A 19,970-nucleotide genomic window follows, 5' to 3' on the forward strand; every position below is an offset into this window, starting at 1 on the left:
GATATCTTGCAAGCTGTTTTATTACAACTTAATCGAATTAAAAGAGAAGAGCTGTTAGATCAAACAACCACTTATCAATGCCTGCTTTTTGTTGATCCAGTGAAATAATTACGGGCTCTGTTCATGGTTTCTACCTGTTAAAACTGTGCTTTTCTTCGCCGCTGTCGCCGAGTGCTTGCTCACGTGGGAATGTTGGGTCTCAGTAAATATAACTATAAAGTGTACGGTCTAGACCTGCTCTATATGAAAAGTGCCCTGTTATGATTTGGCGCTATATAAATAAAACTGAATTGAAAATTGAAATTGGATTGAAAAATACCTAAAAAAATAAGGTACTTCATCACATTGCAAATGTTCTGATTAATGAGTCCCAGCATTGCCCACAACCAGTGGTATTAATAAATGTATTAATGTTATCAATGCTACCAACTCGCTCAATTGCCAAACCCTAATAAAGAGCAACTCCGTATCTACAAAGGTCAAATGAGAAGGGTCATGCCCAGGAAAAAATGGCTTGCCTCCAGGCCTCTAGGTGGCATAATCCGTCCATATGTGCAAGGACAAAAAGTTTTCCGACAGTTAAACCTGCAGCACAACTCTTCAGCGTGACTACATGAAGGCTAACCTGTGAGTCACAGGTCACATGGTGGTCATTTGTTTAATTGAGCGTTTGCATCTTGGGGGCAGCTGCAACAAGTTGTGAACATATCATGACCTTTTAAATTGATAAGGCGAATTTGTCAGCAAACAGTTGCTTATTTACAAATTTAGCAGTTACGGAGCAACATTTTTATTCATTTAAAGTTGTGTCTCTGGCCACCTGGCAAACATAAGTCCAATGTTCTCTCTCCAATAGCTCTGTTTTTGGTCTCTACAAACTCCTGAGGGAAACAATAAACTCACTCACAAGGCCGGGACCGTCACTGGTCAAAGCCTGGAGACGTTTGAGTCAGTGAGAAAGAGGAGGTCACTGCTCTCCATCGTGGACAGCCCATCCCATCCCCTCCAGGACACACTGCAGAGACAGCGGAGCTCTGCTGCCAAAAAGAACCTTTCAGGAAATCATTCCTACTGTTCACCGTAACTCTGCATAACAGCTCACCTCTGTGTGATAGGTGAACACTCAGCTGCACTACCATCTGTACATACTGTCTGTATCATACTTATACGCAAACTGTATTTCTTATTCATGCTGCTTCTATCCATCTATCTATCTGTCTAACACATTTTATCATTGGATACGATGTTTATATAAAAACATGGATTACAGCTGCTTTAAGTACACGGGTTTGGTTTCAGTCTTTGTTTATATGGTCACATAAATTAACTGAAATTAACACCGAGCTGTGAGCAGAGAGTGTCCGGGTGGCAACACAACAGGAGACCGGGCCCTGCAGCAGACAAGTTCAGCGTTAAGCTCACTGGGGTTCAGGTAGGCCTGCATCCTTTTCTCAGGTGTCGGCAAACAGTGAGCGCTCACTGTAATATATGTTGTGGCCCCTCAGCAGCTGGTCTAGCCAAGGATTAACGTTAATTAATTCTGACGGATGTCGGAACAAAACATTTCTCCAGTGCTACATGTGCAGTGAAAGAATCAACACACAAGGAAATAATAACCCTCAAGTTGAGTCTGCCCCTGCACAGTCAAGTGGAGATTGTTTCATTCTTTCTATGTTGAGAGACTCTGAAGTTCTGTCCACGGGCCTCGGCTCTAATTCCCAACTAATTCACAACCGCACGTCTGAAAGTCGAATATACTTAAGTCACAGTTAAGGACAGTAGAGCTTCAAAAATCAAACTGTAAAATTCAACTACTAGTTCCAGCCCAATCCAGGTTGGAGATCAAGCACCATCTCACATTTCACAGCGTGATGCTGTATGTCAGGTCACTGGGCATTTTAGCCACAGCTGTTCACACTGACTTTGTAAACTATTTTGATCTCCACTTCATACCTGAACCACCTGAGTGGATGTAGCCACACATATTGCACATCTTATTTTCTTTGGTCCAAAATACAATGGAAAAAATTACATTTGTTGAATTTTATATTTTTTACCTCCACCAAGGAGGTTATGTAATCACCCCTGTCTGTTTGTTTGATGGTCTGTTTGTTTGTCAGCAGGATTAACACAAATAGTACAAAACCAATTTGTGCTGAACTTGGTGGAGGGATGGGGCATGGGCCAGGAAAGAACCCATTACATTTTGGGGCAGGTCCAGATCATTTACTATGAATATGATTTCTTTCCTCTGATGTCTGGTGTATGTTCCTTGACACTGGCCTTGGCGGAGGTCTGCGCTCTGCTGAGCTTATTTTCTGGTCGGATTGTTTGTTTTTTGGTTTGTTTATGTGTCAGCAGGATTACACAGAGAGAACTGATTTGCACCAAACTTGGCGGAGGGATGGGGCATGGACCAGGGAAGAACCCATTTAATTGCTGCAGATTCCGGTTAAAGGGGCAGATCCAGGATTTTTTTATTTTTTTTTAATCACTTTCCTTAAGATAGGGTATTTTTCTTGTTTATTGGGCCAGGCTTTAATAACCTGTCATTTTACAGGTGTAGAGGCAACTGCTATTTGGATGGCAGTGGCGCCAAACTGTTACAGCATTTGCAAACAACACCTTAAGTGTGTGCTGAGCTAAGTCACTTTAAAGGTGGGACTGATTAAAATTATGAGCTGGTTGGGTGGACCTGCCATATGAGATACTGACTTCATGAACCCAGTTTGACATGTTGTGAGCTCAGATGAGATTTTGTTTCACAGTTGAGATCCATCAGTCTTTGGAGAGGCAGACAAATTAGAGTGAGTGACATTACAGTGACTTTACCAAATTCATCAATCTAATTCCCAAGGTCACTATAATTTTTAGCGACATGGTACTCATATTTTTCTGTCCCTCAGTATTCAATGCATAATTCCTGAATGTATCATATCATATAATAACACATTCAGTCCACTGTGAGTTTATGGTATATTTCAGGTATTGTTTCAGTCCTCTTAGCTTTTATTGCAGTTTATATTTCTAACTCCGTCTGTGCATCCTGTCTAAAGTTTCCTATAAAATAAAAAGGGGAAAAGATCTGGTTGCCAGCTGGCTTCTTACAAAGTTGAATGCTGTCAGTGTAATATTCATAACGTGGCCACATCATGACCACCACACCCGACATGACGGTAACCAACAAATGGGAAATTTCAGTATTGTTGGAGTGAAAACAGCTCTGTGGGGTCCTACTGGCTGATTGCACCACTTCACCTCTGTGAAACTGGCTGCTTTTGTTCCTTGAGTCGAAACTAATCTGATTCCAGTCCCTGTAACTTCAGCTCGACACAATAGACTCATCTAAACTGTTGACAGTAATTTACCTCCCTTTGGGGTTCAAACTAGATACAACTCTGTTTTATACCCACGATGTTCTGTATTTTATGTGTTTTGTCCACTAAATGACTCAGAGTATGTTGTCATTCTGAACAAAGAGCGCTGTAGACCTGGGAAACAGAGATATTTTGTTGCTACGATTATCGACAGAGCTTTTACCTGGATAAACGAAGTAGCAGTAGTGCTCCAAATTTTCAAATTATTGGCACCACTGTTGTGAATGCATTCAACTAATCTGAAAAAAAATGCCACTGGCGTCAGTGAAGTCTGCAAATGTGTCAGTCTTGTAATGTAAAACATGTCTGGCACATGTCTGTATACTGCACCTTGTGAATTCCTTCCCTTTCGTCTCCCCAAAAACGATCGGAACATAAGCCAAAGCACACAATGCTCATTTGCAAAGTGAAAGATAAATGCAGCCGCTGTTCAAAGGGTAAAATGAAAATGCCATGAAGCAAGTTGAGTCTTTAATAGTGTCGACTTTGGTAAATTAGTTGCTCTCATTGTTTCAGTTTGGCCGCTGTGGAGAAAATAAGAGCAGGGCAAGCGGTCGATATCTGGCAGGCAGTGCAAATTGCCTTGAGACTCCAGTCTTTCAAGGCATGCATCCACAAGAAGAGAAATTTAGGGAAGGTGCCAAATATAAAGAACAACAGGGCTTTGGGGCGTTTCCCTTTGGGAATCAGTTGTGGTATTTGCGCTTGATAGTGGCAACAAGGGGCACTTTGATTGTTCAGTGCTCTTGTTGAAGGCTGTTTTTTTTTTTAAATGCAATCGGAGACAATTTCGACAGAAATCACAGATGGGATTTTTTGCCTGAAGCTTTCTTGAAAAAAGCTTGTGCAACATGAAATTTGCATAATAGTTCAAATCTTCACATCAACACAAGATGTGTAATCCCTTAAAATGAATCAAGAGTGGTCTGAGCCCAGCACAGCCATTAAAGTCAAGAATAAACCAAAGAATTAGTCCTGATTAACAAGTAGCAAATTTTTGCAAGACAGGATGCTTTGACTGCTGTATATTATGATGGATAACCTCCTACACCTTTACCCAAAAGCTGGCAATCCCGGGCAGTTTGAAATGCTGCAGGCAGCCACACATTCTCCCGTGGACCATGCCAGTGTGTCCTCCGGGGCCTTACCCTGCATCCCTGTGGGGCCGAAGCCTTGGCGAGTGAGGAAAATTGCGTGGTCGTGATGTTCGGCATGATCAGGGTCGCCTTTCTGCTGCACAAACGCCCAGCGGCACACATTCTCCAGGCTCCGTGATGGGTTGCCTCTTTCAATGAGACTGATGGACTGAAAGGCAAGAGAGAGAGGGAGAAATGCTTACCAGTAAACCTTGACTGTGTAAATGAACACATTAGTATTCTGTCAGAAGTCCAAGATTGTTAATCCTGACGGGTATGAGTAGTATTCACCGTAGAAGCAGATTGAACATGGAGAATCTGGGGTGATAATAAGCGGAGAGGAAAACTGAATTTCAAACACAACATGTCGTTTTCACTTTGCATTTTACCTGCATTGCAAGTGTGAACGTGCAAGCATGCATTTCTAAAGTATGTGTGAAAGAGAGCGAGCGTGGCTGACCCCTGCAATCTGCATACATTTTCTTCCCTATTTAGCATCTCTGTTCCCTTGTTAATGGCTATGGATGTGTCAATAGAATGCTCTTTGAGGTCGGAATAACCACTTTCTCCGAAGCAATTAGAAGCATATTTCTTACTGAAATAACAGCATGAGACCACAAAAGCATCCCTGCTAACAAAATTCTGACATGTTTGGACTGAACGCTATGTGTTTGCAATTGGTTTTTATTCTGTTTTTTCACACGGAGGGCAGCAGATAAATAATAGCGGGCAGGAAACAATTACAGCAGGAGAGCATTTAGAATAGAATAAAAATGGGTTTGACAATAGATAATGGACAATGTATTGTTCTGTGGAGGTGTTGGTTCTGTTCGGTGTTCTGTCTGTGTACTCCTGGGATGTAATTCTGTACTTTTATCCGACTGAGGCCGGAATGTCTGTGACTTTCTTTTTCATTCCTTTGTGCTGTTATAACCAGCGATGATGGGCCGATGCTTCGCCCTCCGGGGCAGAGCCTTTGTTTCCCCACAGCAAACATAACAAATTATTGGCTACAGAGTCTCAGTCTGGTGACGGAGGCTGGGAGCTTTGGTGCTGCCCCTCCGCAGCAACACATCCAACGTGTTACCCATAAATGTTCTGTTTTATTCATGCCATCGCTTTTGGCCAATGTTTAGGGAAAACTCCTGCTGACAGTCCGGAGTCGTGGCTCTTCATTTTCCAACATACAAATTGAAAGCCATATTTTTTCTCCTATTTGGTGCTAAAATAACCAATTAATTAATTTGACAACCGAGACCTGTGAGTCTGTCTGTTCTTTACTAAGCTTAATAGTTGCTATAAATCTTTAATCCCATTTTCTTGTACATGGCTTTAGAAATGCCAGGTCAAATGTTTGTAACCTGAATCCAGTGTTCAGCTCGTAAACGGGTAGTTTTTGCCTCTAAAGCCAACAGGAGGATTAATTGGCCAATTCATTTATCATGCAAAAATGTCAACCATTCGCTGGTGACAGCTTTAATATGTGAAGATTTGCTGAGTTTCTCTGTTTTACATCACTGTAATTTAAATCTCTTTGGACGGGTTTTGGACTATTGGTCAGACAAAACAAGCAATCTGAACACGGTACTTTTTATTCTGCCACCAGCAGCAAGTTTCTTTTTTCTTCTAGTTACTGATTGCAACCCTTATGGTTGAATTTTTTCCATATATCCATTTATGCACCAGCTTCCATTTTAAAGGGCAAATTTCTATGGCTCCACACTGTAGCTGTGCACCTGCATGCATAGCGAGGGCAGACTTTTGTTTCTGTGAAACTATGACGGCAGTTGTTCTTTTTTGTTTATTTTGTTGTTTGTTGGTTAAAATAAATCGTAGATTAATTGATAATGAACATAACCCCCAGGTGCAGCCCTCTTCTGAGGGCTGTTTTGGCACTGAGACTTCAGTTGACTTCAGTGGGATCTTATTAAACTCTCTCAACAGTGTGGAGAAGAAGCAAACATTTTTTTTTGCATTTCAAAAACAAGGCAGGTCCATGCAAATGGACTGTGGAACCTCACCTTGGCATACCCCAGCATGATCATCCTCACCAGGACCACATTGATGTGGACTCCCAGCGACTCGTCGTGGTAAATCTCGTTCACCTGAGAAGCAAAGGGATCAACAGATCAACAGATCACACCAATAACGTTTCTTTCAAGGCATTTGCATCACTGACACATTACACCACCTATCTGATTAATTTTTGCGTTTTGTACTTTCCACTCACCATTGCAGGAGAGCGAGAGAAAGAGACCATTCTTTACAAATCACTCCATGAATGACTGTAATCACAGACCTGTGCAGCCATTATTTTTGGCATTCTGAAAGCCATTGAATACAGGAAGGAGGCCTTATAATCATGTTCTTGTTCCTTGCAAGACATGGTTGCTTTATCCGAAAAATTAAAAAAAGAAGTATAAATAAGCACATAAATAATAGTGCCAGCTGTTTGTGCACCCACATGGTTTCAGGAAAAAGGGGATTTTGATTTGATATGCGTGGCCATGCCTCGATACGCAGTATGAAAACTAGAGTGTTTGTGTTGAATGCAAACATACTGTAGGCACAACAAGAGTGTATCTGCCTCATGGGGAGTGCCTTTATAATGAAAGAAGACTGTAGAGGAAATACAGATGCATAGAGCTACAGAGAAAGTAAGAGAAAAACATGTAATAGAGGCGTTTTCGTATTCAGGCCGTCTTAGCACCCCGCAGCCTCGGAAGTAATGTAAAGAGAACTGTTGGAGTTCTGAACTGGGCTAGTGAAGGACCAGCGAAGGACTCTCCACAGGTAGCCCGGCTAACGTTTTTCCATCGACTTAAATCTGAGGGAAAAGGTAAAGTGAGCTCTTTTTCCAAGCACACAAGCTCCAGCTGTGGCCCCGTTTTTAGCACTCATCACACAAAACAGTCCACTTTTTGCCCTTTTCGTCAACACTATTATCTGCCACGGCCCTGTTGTGTGTTTTTTAATCAGTCAGAGGGATCAAATTTCCCCTTCAGGGATCTGTGTCTCCCACAGTATGCGGGTATCTGGGACATATTAAAATAACTGCTGGATTTGCTGTTTAAATTACTCCATGTGCATGTTCACTAACCTTCCTGAAGACGCTGATATGAGCCTGTCACTTAACTTTAGTATGAAATTCATGCGAGACAATATCCAAATTTAAAATATTGCATTTATAGGCAAAGGCAATAATAGATATTACATTATATTATATATTTTGAAGAGATGTCATGTCATCCCATGACAGCTGGAAACAAGGACAACATACATTTAATGGACAGCTGACCTTTAAAGGGCTCAGTATGATGCGTGTGGTCGCCCATCACTCCGCCTTTAGCGCGGCTGTTTTGCCACTACCTGATTGACCGTGCAGTAAGTACCAATCGAATCAGTGAACAGATCAACATCTTGTCCAGCTCTCTGGCACTATATATGAGAAGACCTCATTAGCAACCAGGAGCATTTGGACTGAAGCGACAGGCAGCGTCACAGGAGGTCTCATTTTCTTTGGGCCAGTGACTGCTCACTGAGTTTATTCGTCTCATTGCACAATATGTCAGTGTTCTCCACACAGGGTAGAGGAGGTGGAAAAAAAGATATTCCAGCAGCATATAATCACATGGTAAATTGTTCTCACTGTTTTCGCCTTATCGACTTTTTGGGGTAGCGCGACACTGGAAGAGCTGTGAAATAATCTCCAAACTGCTCTATTACTCGGGGTCCGGCAGATTCCATTACTCAGTACTTTGGACTGTATGAAGCAACAATCTGGCTGAACATGACCAAGGCCACAGATGGGTGTTTCATTTAAAAAAAAAAAAGAAAAGACAGATAAACGCTGCTGATCCTGAACTTGCATTTAATGGTAGAGCGACTGTGTGCTCTGATGGTGGTAGCTGCACCGTGAGCCTCTCCTTGAGGGGGAGCTAAAATTACACCTTATCTGATCTGCTTGCTCTAAAAGTCTGGCCGTAACGACGTACTAGACATCGCAGCAACGTCTTAACAGGTGCCTCCATACATTGGCCGTAGGACCCGCTTCCTCCTACTGATATGTGTTCAGCCTCACATGTTATTTATCCAGCTCCTGTTCACTGGCCAATGGCTGAAAATTTCTACAATACATCACAGGGCAAGGGAAGTGGGGAATTGACGGGGTTAGCGATCAATACCACTAACTCGATTGCTTCTCCAGCTGAAATGTCTGTCTCAATACTTACTGTCTTGTATGTAATCAGTTCAAGAACATTGCTTGTGAATTGTTGCCCGCTCAAGTGTTGGTTCCCGTTGGAACTTCTGTTATTAAAACTTGATAGTTGATCAACTCTGTACATTTGATGCTGGTCTGAGCTGACAAACGTGTTAATAAGACGTGAATGGAATAGCGCACAGACACATTAACCGTCTATATGTGTGTCTGTAGTACCGTATGAAGTCCGTCAATCCTGATGCAGCCAAATTTGATGGTTAAACCCTGAACACAGTGAAACTGATGAAAATAGCAGCTGATAAATGAGAGAAACGCTGGGAGGGCTGAGAGGATGACAGTCATGAATGAAAATCACAGAAAAGCGAGGCAGATTACTCAGCCTTCAATCTTTGTAAACCTTGAAGACTTTCAAACGTTTAACTAAATTACAGCGCTGTTCTGATAATGGATCATAGTGCTTTCTCGTAGAAAAAATGTTCTATCGAAGCAATAAGATAATAGCCTGCTCCACTTTATGTACTGTATGATCTGCCAGAAGCACGTGGACACCTACGTCCAAATGCGTTTGTGTATGTTTGGTCTTCGGCTGTTGTCCCTTACTTCCACTTGAGAGAAAGCTGATTTCTTCAACATTCAATGATATTGTAGACCAATGTGTTCCTCCTATTTGTGGTAACAGTTTAGGGAATACCCCGTCCTGTTTCGATGTGACAGTGTCACCGTGTACAAAATGGGGGTCAATAAAGAAATGGATTTCCCAGTCTGGTGCGGAATAACTGGACTGGCCTGCACGGAGCCCAGATATTAAAACCCCATCCAAAACCTTAGGGATGAACTGCAACGCTGACTGCGAGCCAGATCTTTTAACCCAACATCAGCGCTGGACCTCACTAACACTCTTGAGGCTGAATGGGAGCAGATCCCCGAAGCCTTGTTCCAACATCTTGTGAAACGCCTGAAACCATAAGAGTGGAGGCTGTTATAGCAGCAGAATAATGCCCCACGGATCTGGAATGAGATTTTCAAAAACCACATGTGGGTGCAACGTTCAGATGTCCACATACTTTTGGCCATATAGCCTGTTCTAGTGTACCTGCAATGATAAGTATCATATCAACAGTAGTGAGCATGCAACATCTTGTCCTGCATTTTCGCACATAATGGTAATGCAATCCAATACAACAGCCTCTGCGACGCTTGTAATGGTAAATCCACGGCGACAGTGCATCAGAGAGGATGTGATACATCTCTACTGCATTGTGAGTAGTGCTGTGGTACTGGACTGCATTTCAGATGACAAAATATTAGAAACATCTCTAATGTAATGCAGTCCAAATATAAAATTCAGCTTCAAATAACGCTCTAATTGCAAAAGTGTACCTAATAAACTGGTAACTCAGTACACAGGATAAATAGATGTAAATGTTGTTGCAGTACCTAAATGTCACCAACAGAGGTCCATAAAAGTCATGCATTACTTTATGTCCAATGAGGAACACTCATTAATGAAGCACCGTGGAACCTCTGCCCCCATCTTCTCCTGACGTTATGGGTGGTTTCCACTATTTCTATACTTATTTTCTTATTCTCTTTTACTGGCTGTGGTGCAGAGGAGTTTGGTTTGGATCGTTTCAATTAAATTCAGATCTGTACAGAATTTGTAACTTTTTCTTCTGACTGACTGCAGAGATGCAGATTATCATCTTGAAAAAAAAAAAAAAAAAGCTTCAAACTCTTCACTGCCTCTAATATCTCGTCTGTTGACAGGTTGATGTTGCTTAGAGGTTTCGTTTATGGAGATAGTGGATTGCTCAGGGCCTAACTTTTCATCAGAGCCTTTTATGGTGATGGAGGTGATGCGTAATAGCTGCTGTCCGACACTTTCATGAGAGATGTGACGCAAATATGAGAGCGTTATTGATCTCGGACAAAACTGAGAGGGAAAACCGATGCTACCAGGGGAAGCAATTTCATTCCCATGTGTGTCTTTTTATGTGCATACCAGAGACTGAAACGGATCCACCGACGGCGGCCACAATCTTTATTCAAGACTGCTGGGAAAAACGATCCATAAATAAATAATGGTGTGAAACCTTCAAGGCACATATCCCACAAACTCTAACACCCAGACAGGTCAAAATAGCACGCCAAAAATGATGAGCCGTAAATCTAGCCATAAAATGTAACCAAAAAAGAAGCATATAAAATTCTAAATTATACAACAAATTCTGAAATATGTGATAAGTGTTTGATCTCATACCCCTAATTTTGCATAATTTGTGAACATCACAGAGATTAATGAGGCATGCATGTAACTAAATTGGATTGCAGAGCACAATTGAATGTACTGGGCATCCATGCATGTTATGTGAGAGAGAGAGATGCAGACAGACCTACGGACGGAACAAAACAGCAACAAATCAAACAGAAGAAGAAAAACACGGGGGACATTTCCTGCACTGGGTGCTCAGGTCGCTGATTTTATGAAGACAACTTGTCCCAAAAAAGCAAAGCTGCCCGGCTTGTTCTGACAGTGGTGACAAGCAGCAAAGCCAGTGCCACACTCACATATGGAGTTTCATTAATGACGTAGGATGTGACAGTGAAGCTGAAAAGTAAAGTTGGCCAAGTTCTACATAAATTAATACAGTGTGTGTGTGTGTGTGTGTGTGTGTGTGTCTGTCTGCAGGAACTTTCCTGAAAATGTTGATCACATTGCTAACAGTGGTGTCACTAGTGAAGACACACACACACACACACACACACACACACACACACACACACACACACACACACACACACACACACACACACACACACACACACACACACACACACACACACGCGCGCGCGTGCATGCACATACATGCAGTGCAAACAAACATTAAATGTTCCAATCAGGTACAATTGTCTTGAGGATGGTAAGAATAGAGAATGTGTTTTGATGAGCAGAAGAAATCAAAGAGAAGGAAAGAGCAGAAAAGAAAGAATGAGAGAGAGGACAAGAGAAGAAAAGGAACATGGAAAATAGAGAGAATAGGTGAGGAAGATGGAAAGAAGAGAGAAGAAAAATGAAAAAAGAAAAAGATGAGAGAACAGGGGAAGTAGGAAAAGGAGAGAGAGGAGAGTGGACTAGAGGGAAACAGAAAAGAGGAGGAAAGGAAAGATGTGAAAGAGAAGGAGAAATAAAAAGGTAGATAGAGGGGAGAGAAAGGAAGGACAGAAGGGAAGAAGAGAGGTGAGAAGAGGAGAGGAGGAAAAAGGAAAAAGAGGAGATGAGGGGACAGGAGAAAAAAAGTGAGGTGAGAAGAGGAGGGGAGAGGAGAGGAGAAAAGGGATAGGAAGGGGAGAAGAGAAGAGAAGCGAAGAGTTGAAGGATAGACGGGAAGGAGAGAGGAAGGGAGAGGAGGGGCTGGAGGACAAAGGGATAGAAGGGAAAACAGCAATTGAGAAGAGGAGAGAAGAGGAGAGGAGGGAGGAAAAAAGGATGGGAGAAGAGAACAGAAGTATAAAAGTGAAGAAGAACAGAGGTGGGAGGAGGAGTGTAGAGAAAGGAAGAATGAAAGAAAGGGAAAAGGACAGGTGGGGAGAGAGGAGGAGAGCTGGGAGGATGGAAGCACAGAAAGGTGGAGGAGAGGAAAATAAAGGAGGACAAAATGAAAGAGGGGAAAAGTACAGGTGAAAAAAAGGAAAGGAGAGGGGTTGGGGGGGGGGTGGAGCAGTGTTCAGAGGCCAGAGCCAGGGTTGCCTCTATCTGAAGCCAGCGGGGACCTCTACTGGAAAACACAACCAGAGAGAGGGAGAGAGAGACGCAGTGGTAGCATTTTTCTCTGAAGAGCTGGACACTATATTATAGCCAGCAGCATTTGTTATGGATATATGTGCAGAAAATAAATGAGCAGACAGTGAATTTATCACAGGGTTAATTAGGAGGAATTAAAGTTTGGCTTGAATGTGGGTTTTTTTGAGAATTTTCTTCCTTTCGTGGATTAAAGGGGAGTGAGACAGAGAGTGCCATGCAACCAAGATCCACAGCTGGTCGTGAACCGTGCACGTTGCACCTCAGCCTCAAGGCCACCAGGGCGCCCTGGAGAAGTTCCTCTCCCTTTTCTATTTTTGACCTGTGGAAGGCCATTTATGCCAGCAGAAGGAAAAACATAACAAAATGAATGTACATCCAAAAATAGAGCCCAGAGAAAGAATTTGTCATGGACTATTAGGAGGAATTATGTTTCATCAACCCTGGAAGTCTATTTATGCTGAGAAAAGGAAAGCATAGATGAAATGTTGTGAGTTACCCAAATGTAAATAATAATTGTAAAACAAATTTATATGATAGAACATCAAAATGTTGACTTACCAAGCTAAATTAATGCAGTACTAAGTTATAATTTCAGTTTACCAAGTCAAAATTATGACATGGTACAGTAAATCTAAATTATCAGTTAATAAATCTGTGTTTTAGCTTCTGAAACCAAAATTATGAGACACTAAATCAAACTTAAATTAGACTAGGTCATAATTATATGACAATAAATGAAAGTGATGAGATACTAAGCCCAAATTTTGACTTACAACGTCGAAATTACGAGATACTCAAAATGTCAGTGTAATACATTATGAGAATTATAAGAGATATGAGATACGAGAAAACAAATTTTTGACTTAATCAGCCATTGAGCTTGACAGTCAAAATGATGTGATACTAAGTCAGTAACTTTCTAATACACTTACACAGTAAGTCAAAAATAAGTAAGCAATGAAATACTTGTAATTTTTTGATTATTTGACTTTAATTTTGACATTTTGAGTAGTTTGATAAAATAATCAAAGTATTTTTATCATTCCCATCTTTTCTTTCATCAATTTACCTCTATTCCTGGCAGGAATGAGCTTCCATAATAAACAATAAATATCATATGTTGTACGATAATGAAATATTAAGACTTTGTTTTTTTTTTTAGAGGTCAATTCAGTTCCTTCAAACATTTTCCTAGGCCGACTCTCTAACACAAGCCCAGACTCCAGAGAACACATGACTTACGGGCCCTGATTGGCCGCCATCGGCAATCAAATTGCTGAAATCCCTCCAGTCAGTCCGGCTTGCAGCGTTTGAACCAGAAAGGCCTCCATCCACTCAGCAGCTGTACCTGATCTGAACGGCGGTGACAGCCAGGCAGGCCCCGGTATTATGTATCGATAGCATTCAATTCGGCTAATTCACTTCAGCTTTGATCTAAACCGCTTTGCTTTCCAAAACGCACAACATGGGACCGTGATGTTAAATAAAAACAGGGTCTGTGAGGCCTGGAAGTTGAATCCAACAATAAATAACAAAGCGTTGTTACCAATAATAAAGCCAATGAGGGCAACAGAGACCATCCTATTTTTTCCCATATTCCCAGACAAAATAACACAGTACAGACAAAAGATGAAAGACTGCGGAAAAGACTGGAGACAAAATTATGTAATCAATGCTTCTGAGCATATGCACTTGAAAGGACTTTTCCAGCGCTGGCTTAAAAATGATTTATAAAATATTTCTGGGGACAATGCCTTCGCAAGAGATGCGTGACAAGTCGTCATGAATACAACCAGTCCTTTCTGCAGTCAGCAGACAGCGGAACAAAAGTCAATATCGCCTTGATAAAATCAGTGGTGGCGTAGTCCTGTCCGCGGCTGGCTCACATACTGATGGACAGAAGTCTCGCCGGTACGAAAACATAACCTGCTTGGTCCCCGATTAGTTTTGTTTCTTCCACTTCATTGGCCTCCCGCCAAACCGCTTTCAAGTTTCAAGTCCGATTCTATCATTCAGCCTCTCCCCAGTTGATCATCAGCAGACATGTTGCTGAGGAGAAGCGGAGGCAGCTTCTGCGGCGAAGCCACTCTCCCCAGAAAGCATGGAAACAGTGGGGCGGAAGTTCTCCGCCTGTTTCTGCATCTGCATTAAGGTGTGGCACGGTGGCACGTGTGGCACGTGTGGCACGTGTGGCCAGTTGCCTGTACCGCTAGTGAGGCTTCTCTGGGGCATCTGTGATAACTTGATGAGTAATCACGGCCAGTCCGCTCTGACTCCCCCGAGGCAAACGACTGAATCGACTGTCAAATACCACTGAAAAGCATCCTGATTACATGATCCCGCTGAGGTGCAACTGTAACCACAACAGGTGGACACAAAAGATAGGATGACGCTGGAGATTTAACGGCGCACCCCCTTTGTGGGACAATGGCGCACATTCTACACCGATGCATTAGACTTCCCGACAGCTGTGTGGTGACTATGATCACTCTGGATCAACCGATATAACAGTGAACCAAGGCAGAAGAATCACAAGCGAGAGGCTGTTGTTAACGCTGACGGCTCATGTATTTAGATCATCCTGGGCTATAAACAGTGTGTAATTGTTACGGCAGATTACAGGGTGGCGTAACCTCCCCTGTGCTGTCTCTGGCCCTGGGAAACAGAACTAAATGCTCACTGATACTGACTCGGTTCTCAAAAGTCATGGAAAAAAAGTTTTGTTGCCGTTTTTTGTTGAAAACTTCAGTAGATGCCTATTTCACGGCTTTACGTTAAACCGGATAAATTGACAGACACAGAGCAACAAAAGCATTTGGACTTTCCTTTCCACCATTCACTCTCCTTGCTCAGTTCCGGTCTCTGTCAGTTCTGCTTCTTAGCTGCTGGATGTTCCCCTTCCCTCACCAGGTACTCACTAACCTTGTCTGCGTGCTGTTGGGCGCAGAGCTTATTTGCTTAAAACTGCTACCTGCTGCAGCTGGAGGCAGCAGGTTGATGCAAATGCTGAGACAGTAAATGTGCCGAAAAACCACAACTCTAAGCTGAATATGTTGTTAATATAAAAGGTACCGACGTGTACATCCCTGATATAAGATCGATGGGAGGAAAAGAGGAACCTAAAGAAATATTCCACCATATTTCATTTTGTGTGGACAAATATAGCGGGATTCCCACAGTTTTTACTGAAACAAGCTTCCTATGTTGATATCAATACAGTCTAAATGCCAATTTCTTTAGTATTGTATTATCTTTTTTCTGAATTTTTAAAATTTTATTCTGCCTCTGGTGGTTCCTGATTGCAAATTTATAAGATTTATGATAGTGCTTCCTCAGTGTGCTTCATTTATAACATAGTTGTGTATTGTTTTATGCATGGATTAGGGTTTTTTTTATTGTGTAAAGCACTTTGTGGTATATTGTGTTTGTACCAAAAGTGCTATATAAATAAAGTCTGATTGATTGATTGATGGATTGATGATTGATTGAAATATTACATTGCCAACTTTGCCTACTAAAATGTCCATCCCTATAAACCCCACTATAAATATTCCTCTTCTCCATACTGGCTTTGAAGGGATCCCTTTGTAGTGCAACTCCGCCGCAAGAAATGGTGCACAAAGTCCGCAGCCCTCTTTCTGTGCAAAATAGCTCTTTATAGGTCAGCCCAAACATGAAGCTTTAGCAGTTAGCCAAATCAAGTGAATATCTCTATCCTGGCAGTCAAGCGACTCTGGGCGGACTCTGAACTGCATGTAGCACGTAAAAATAAAAAAACCAAGTGAGGATTGTATTAAGATGGACTTTACAATCCATTTCCATCTAGGTAGCAACAAAGATCAATGAATATACACAAGTGAGTCCAGTGTGGTGAAGAAGAGTCCACTAAAAACACAAACAAAATAAAACGTGGCAGTGACTTACGATATTCATGAGAGTGAGTAGGTAGTTCTGCACGTGCTCCTTGCCGTGAAATCGAACCACCGAGTCATCAACTCCCAGTAGGATTTCAATGTTGTAGTCGTCCTCCCCGGCATCTCGGCGGCGGCGGCGGCGGCGGACAGTGTCGTTGACCTGCTGGGCTACAGAGTCGAGAGCCCCGGGTACATCCAGCTCAGGTTCTGCGCGGGGATCAAAACAGAGGGGATATACACCGATCAGACACAACATTAAAACCGGTAGCTAGTTTTAATGTTGTGGCTGGATGATGTATATATACACTCTACATATACATCATCCAGTAAGTCTTAACCTGGACTTGTAAACACAAGAATTAATAGAAATGTGAAAGCAGCAAAATGCAAAACAGTAAATACATTTAGTCGTATTGGATATAGGTCACTGGTATTTAATCACCTGAAAAACGCACACGTTTCTGTCTACAACAGCTGCTGTAGGGCTTTTATGTTGAAATGCTTACTGAGTAATTTCACACCTTGATCCACAATTACATTTTAAAATTACAGTTAGTTACAAGTATACAGTACTGAAACGGTCCATATTAATGAGTATGTCATGTAGCTGCAGGTCCTCGGGTCTTCTTCAGATTATACAAATGTTTTAGACACTAGAGGTCAGAGTGTGTGTTGGAAGTTAAATTTAGGTTATCTGTATTTGTATTTAAAGCCGTAGCAAGGTTCAATTCCTGGCTCCAGCTTCTCTAACGGTAGAACGAATACATCATTGTAATCTTGGTTGAACAAATCAAGCGATCTTAGGGTGACACCTTGGGCTCTGGTAACCTGTCAACGGCCAGGTGCGATTTTCAATTATCGTGCAACATACTGTACCACACACAAGCTAATGACCCGTACTGTATGTTCACAGCTGGCTGTTAACGAAGCCTAGGGCTGGCGGCTTTGTCGGGTAAATGCTCGGAAAATCCCTAAGACTCCTGAATTTATGACACTCACAGCCAGTAATAGCACTATAAAACAAACAATCTACAGTTATTTTAGGGCATCTTAGAATTCGTAGGCTATCCTCTGCAGTTATATAACAGGGAAATCAGATTTGACTTCAAAGCAAGCTTCTGTCTCCATTCGATATGAAAATGAAGTGAATTATCTGACTTGACATTATTTGGTCCCCTATGCACGTCCCTGGTACTGAAAGAGACCATAAAATTGCTAATATTCTCTTTTTGATGGAGTGGCCCGCCAGTACTTACTGTCCACCTAATACCGCTTAGCTTTACACTCTGAAGGCTGAGGCCCTCCCTGTCAAGCCTCTCAGGCGGCACTGCTGATATGAAATCCTTCATCTGGTCCTCTTGGTAATCCTGACACGAGCAAATGACTCCTACTCTGAGATCTGATAGAGTGGCCAAAGATATCTCTTGCTTTACAATTTGCTGCTTTGCAGTAGGAAACACTGGAGATTAAATTTTCCACTATAATAACTGAAAAAAAAAAAAAAAAAAAAGAAAAATCCCCGGGGTATCAGCAGCCCGGTTGGTCATGAAAGCAGCCGGCAGGAGAGCTGCAGGTTCAAACCCCAGCGGGGGAAAATCTTGGCAGGGATGTGAATGAATCATCAGGGTGTCTTTGAGTCAGTCTGTTTTGCTTTGCTGGAGCTGCTGGCCAACAGTAAGGCTGTAATTATGCCTACAGTTTGTTTTGTTTGGTCTCAGCCACAATGGAAATTCGTACTTTTTTTTTTGTTAGTTTTGCATGTGGTTCATCTTAATCTCTTTGACTTAATCTCAAACTGAAATGAGGCGTGTGAACCTTCTGTTCACTCCACGTTGTTTAAAACAGAGTTTCTCAAGTGTTTTCAGGCAGAGGAGACTGTTTTCTGAGGCTCCCTCTATCATTACAACATCGCTCAGGCAGAACTTCACTACCTACTGTGTTCTACAGTTTGTGAGACTCTGAAACTCTTCATTAACAGACACACTGCCATTTGCATCTTGTTAATGTAAAAATTCTGTTTTAAAAGTACATGGTGTGAATGTGATTACCCTGCAATAATTTTACAACAAACAATGACATGAACTCAATAAAATCTCATTAAATGAAAACAAAACCTCTTTGACAGTCATCAGAAACCCAACTGAACAAATTAACTGAATTAATTGACAGAGTACAAAAAAAGCAACTAAATAAAATGTCACATTTTTGGTTTGATCACAGACATTTATATATATATATATATATATATATATATATATATATATATATATATATATATATATATATATATATATATATATATATATATATATATCATCAGTACTCTTATCCATGAAAGTGATAGTTATTAAGTTATTAGGTTGACACAATCCATCATTTATGTATGGGCTGTGAGCTCAAATGTTAGCAAATGTTAGCCCCCGCGGGTTCATTTTGCATTTGTTTAAGACCAACACATCTTCATTCTGACCCTAAAATTGAATATAAACTCCAGGCAAGGGAGGTCACCTTCCATTTGGCAATGTCCATAAACCTCTGCCTGTAGTCTGACAGCGCTGGCCTTGAACTAAAAACTGGGTTCATGTAGGTTCACCCGGCCCATTTAAAAACAAACCAGGTTTGGTAAACAAAGGTCACATGGACTCAAAAGCAGCTTGTGTATTAAAGACGTTTTGGTAAGCCGTCATCCTGCCGTGTTAGAAAATCTGGCAGCGGGTTGAGTCAAAATAAATCTCGTTCCAGTGCCTTTAGCTAAACAAGAAGGACGAGTCCACGCTCGATGCTGGAATCGACCTTCTCTGGTCTTCAAACCTATATCAAGTATCAGATTAAGAACCAGATGAATAAAAGCATCTATTTGTAACCATTCAACCTCATGTAGTGATATTAACCCACATTGCAGAACTCTTTTAGAGGAAGATGTTGACATTTTCAGGAGTCTCACTGCTGTTTTTTTGGTGTTCGCACCTGGAAAAATTAACTGAATATAAAGAGTAAACTCGCTTGAAAACCACCCAGAGCATATTTATTCTGAGGGACTAAACTGTGATTCTGCTGAGAACCTCCTAAATATGAATGTCTGTACCTGAAGAAAGGTAAGGTAAGGTCTTCATTCCTGAAAAAAAAAAAAAACTTTCTTTCCCTGAAGAAATAAATAGTTTAAGCAAAAAATTTCACAAAAATCTAATTTCTTTTTTTATTCTATCAACATAGGGTGTAGATACTGAGCTGGCAAATACTTGGAAGTCTCAAGCCATAAATAAAAGCACAGGCCATTTTTCATTTTTCCAGGGATGCTTATGGCCGCAGACAGGGCCTGTGATTGAGTGGAGAGGGAGCTAAAATAAATAGTAAGAAATGGCTGCCACCTCAGCCGTGGCCCAGCTCCTACAGTGTTGGGATTGTGGAGTGCATTCCTCCTCTCTGCCGCTCCCGTCATGACACAGGCATTCTTGTGCAGCGGGCCAGCTCCCCCTCCCCCTCCTGAGTAAACAGGCTTTCTGAGGTCCCTACTTCAAA

General features: G+C 41.7%; 1 protein-coding gene across 1 annotated transcript in view; it reads right to left on the reverse strand.

Annotated features, from left to right (window-relative positions):
* Positions 1-19,970, reverse strand: part of adamts3 (ADAM metallopeptidase with thrombospondin type 1 motif, 3) — a 138,514-nt gene that overhangs the window by 62,806 nt on the left and 55,738 nt on the right. Inside the window, exons 6-8 of the mRNA XM_040155627.1 lie at positions 16,462-16,650; positions 6,535-6,618; positions 4,526-4,682 (exon numbers count right to left, since the gene is read on the reverse strand). Coding sequence (XP_040011561.1) covers positions 4,526-4,682; positions 6,535-6,618; positions 16,462-16,650 — 430 coding nt within the window. The remainder of the gene's footprint in view (positions 1-4,525; positions 4,683-6,534; positions 6,619-16,461; positions 16,651-19,970) is intronic.

The sequence above is a fragment of the Xiphias gladius genome, chromosome 19 (assembly GCF_016859285.1).
Source record: "Xiphias gladius isolate SHS-SW01 ecotype Sanya breed wild chromosome 19, ASM1685928v1, whole genome shotgun sequence".
Taxonomy (NCBI): Eukaryota; Metazoa; Chordata; class Actinopteri; order Istiophoriformes; family Xiphiidae; genus Xiphias; species Xiphias gladius.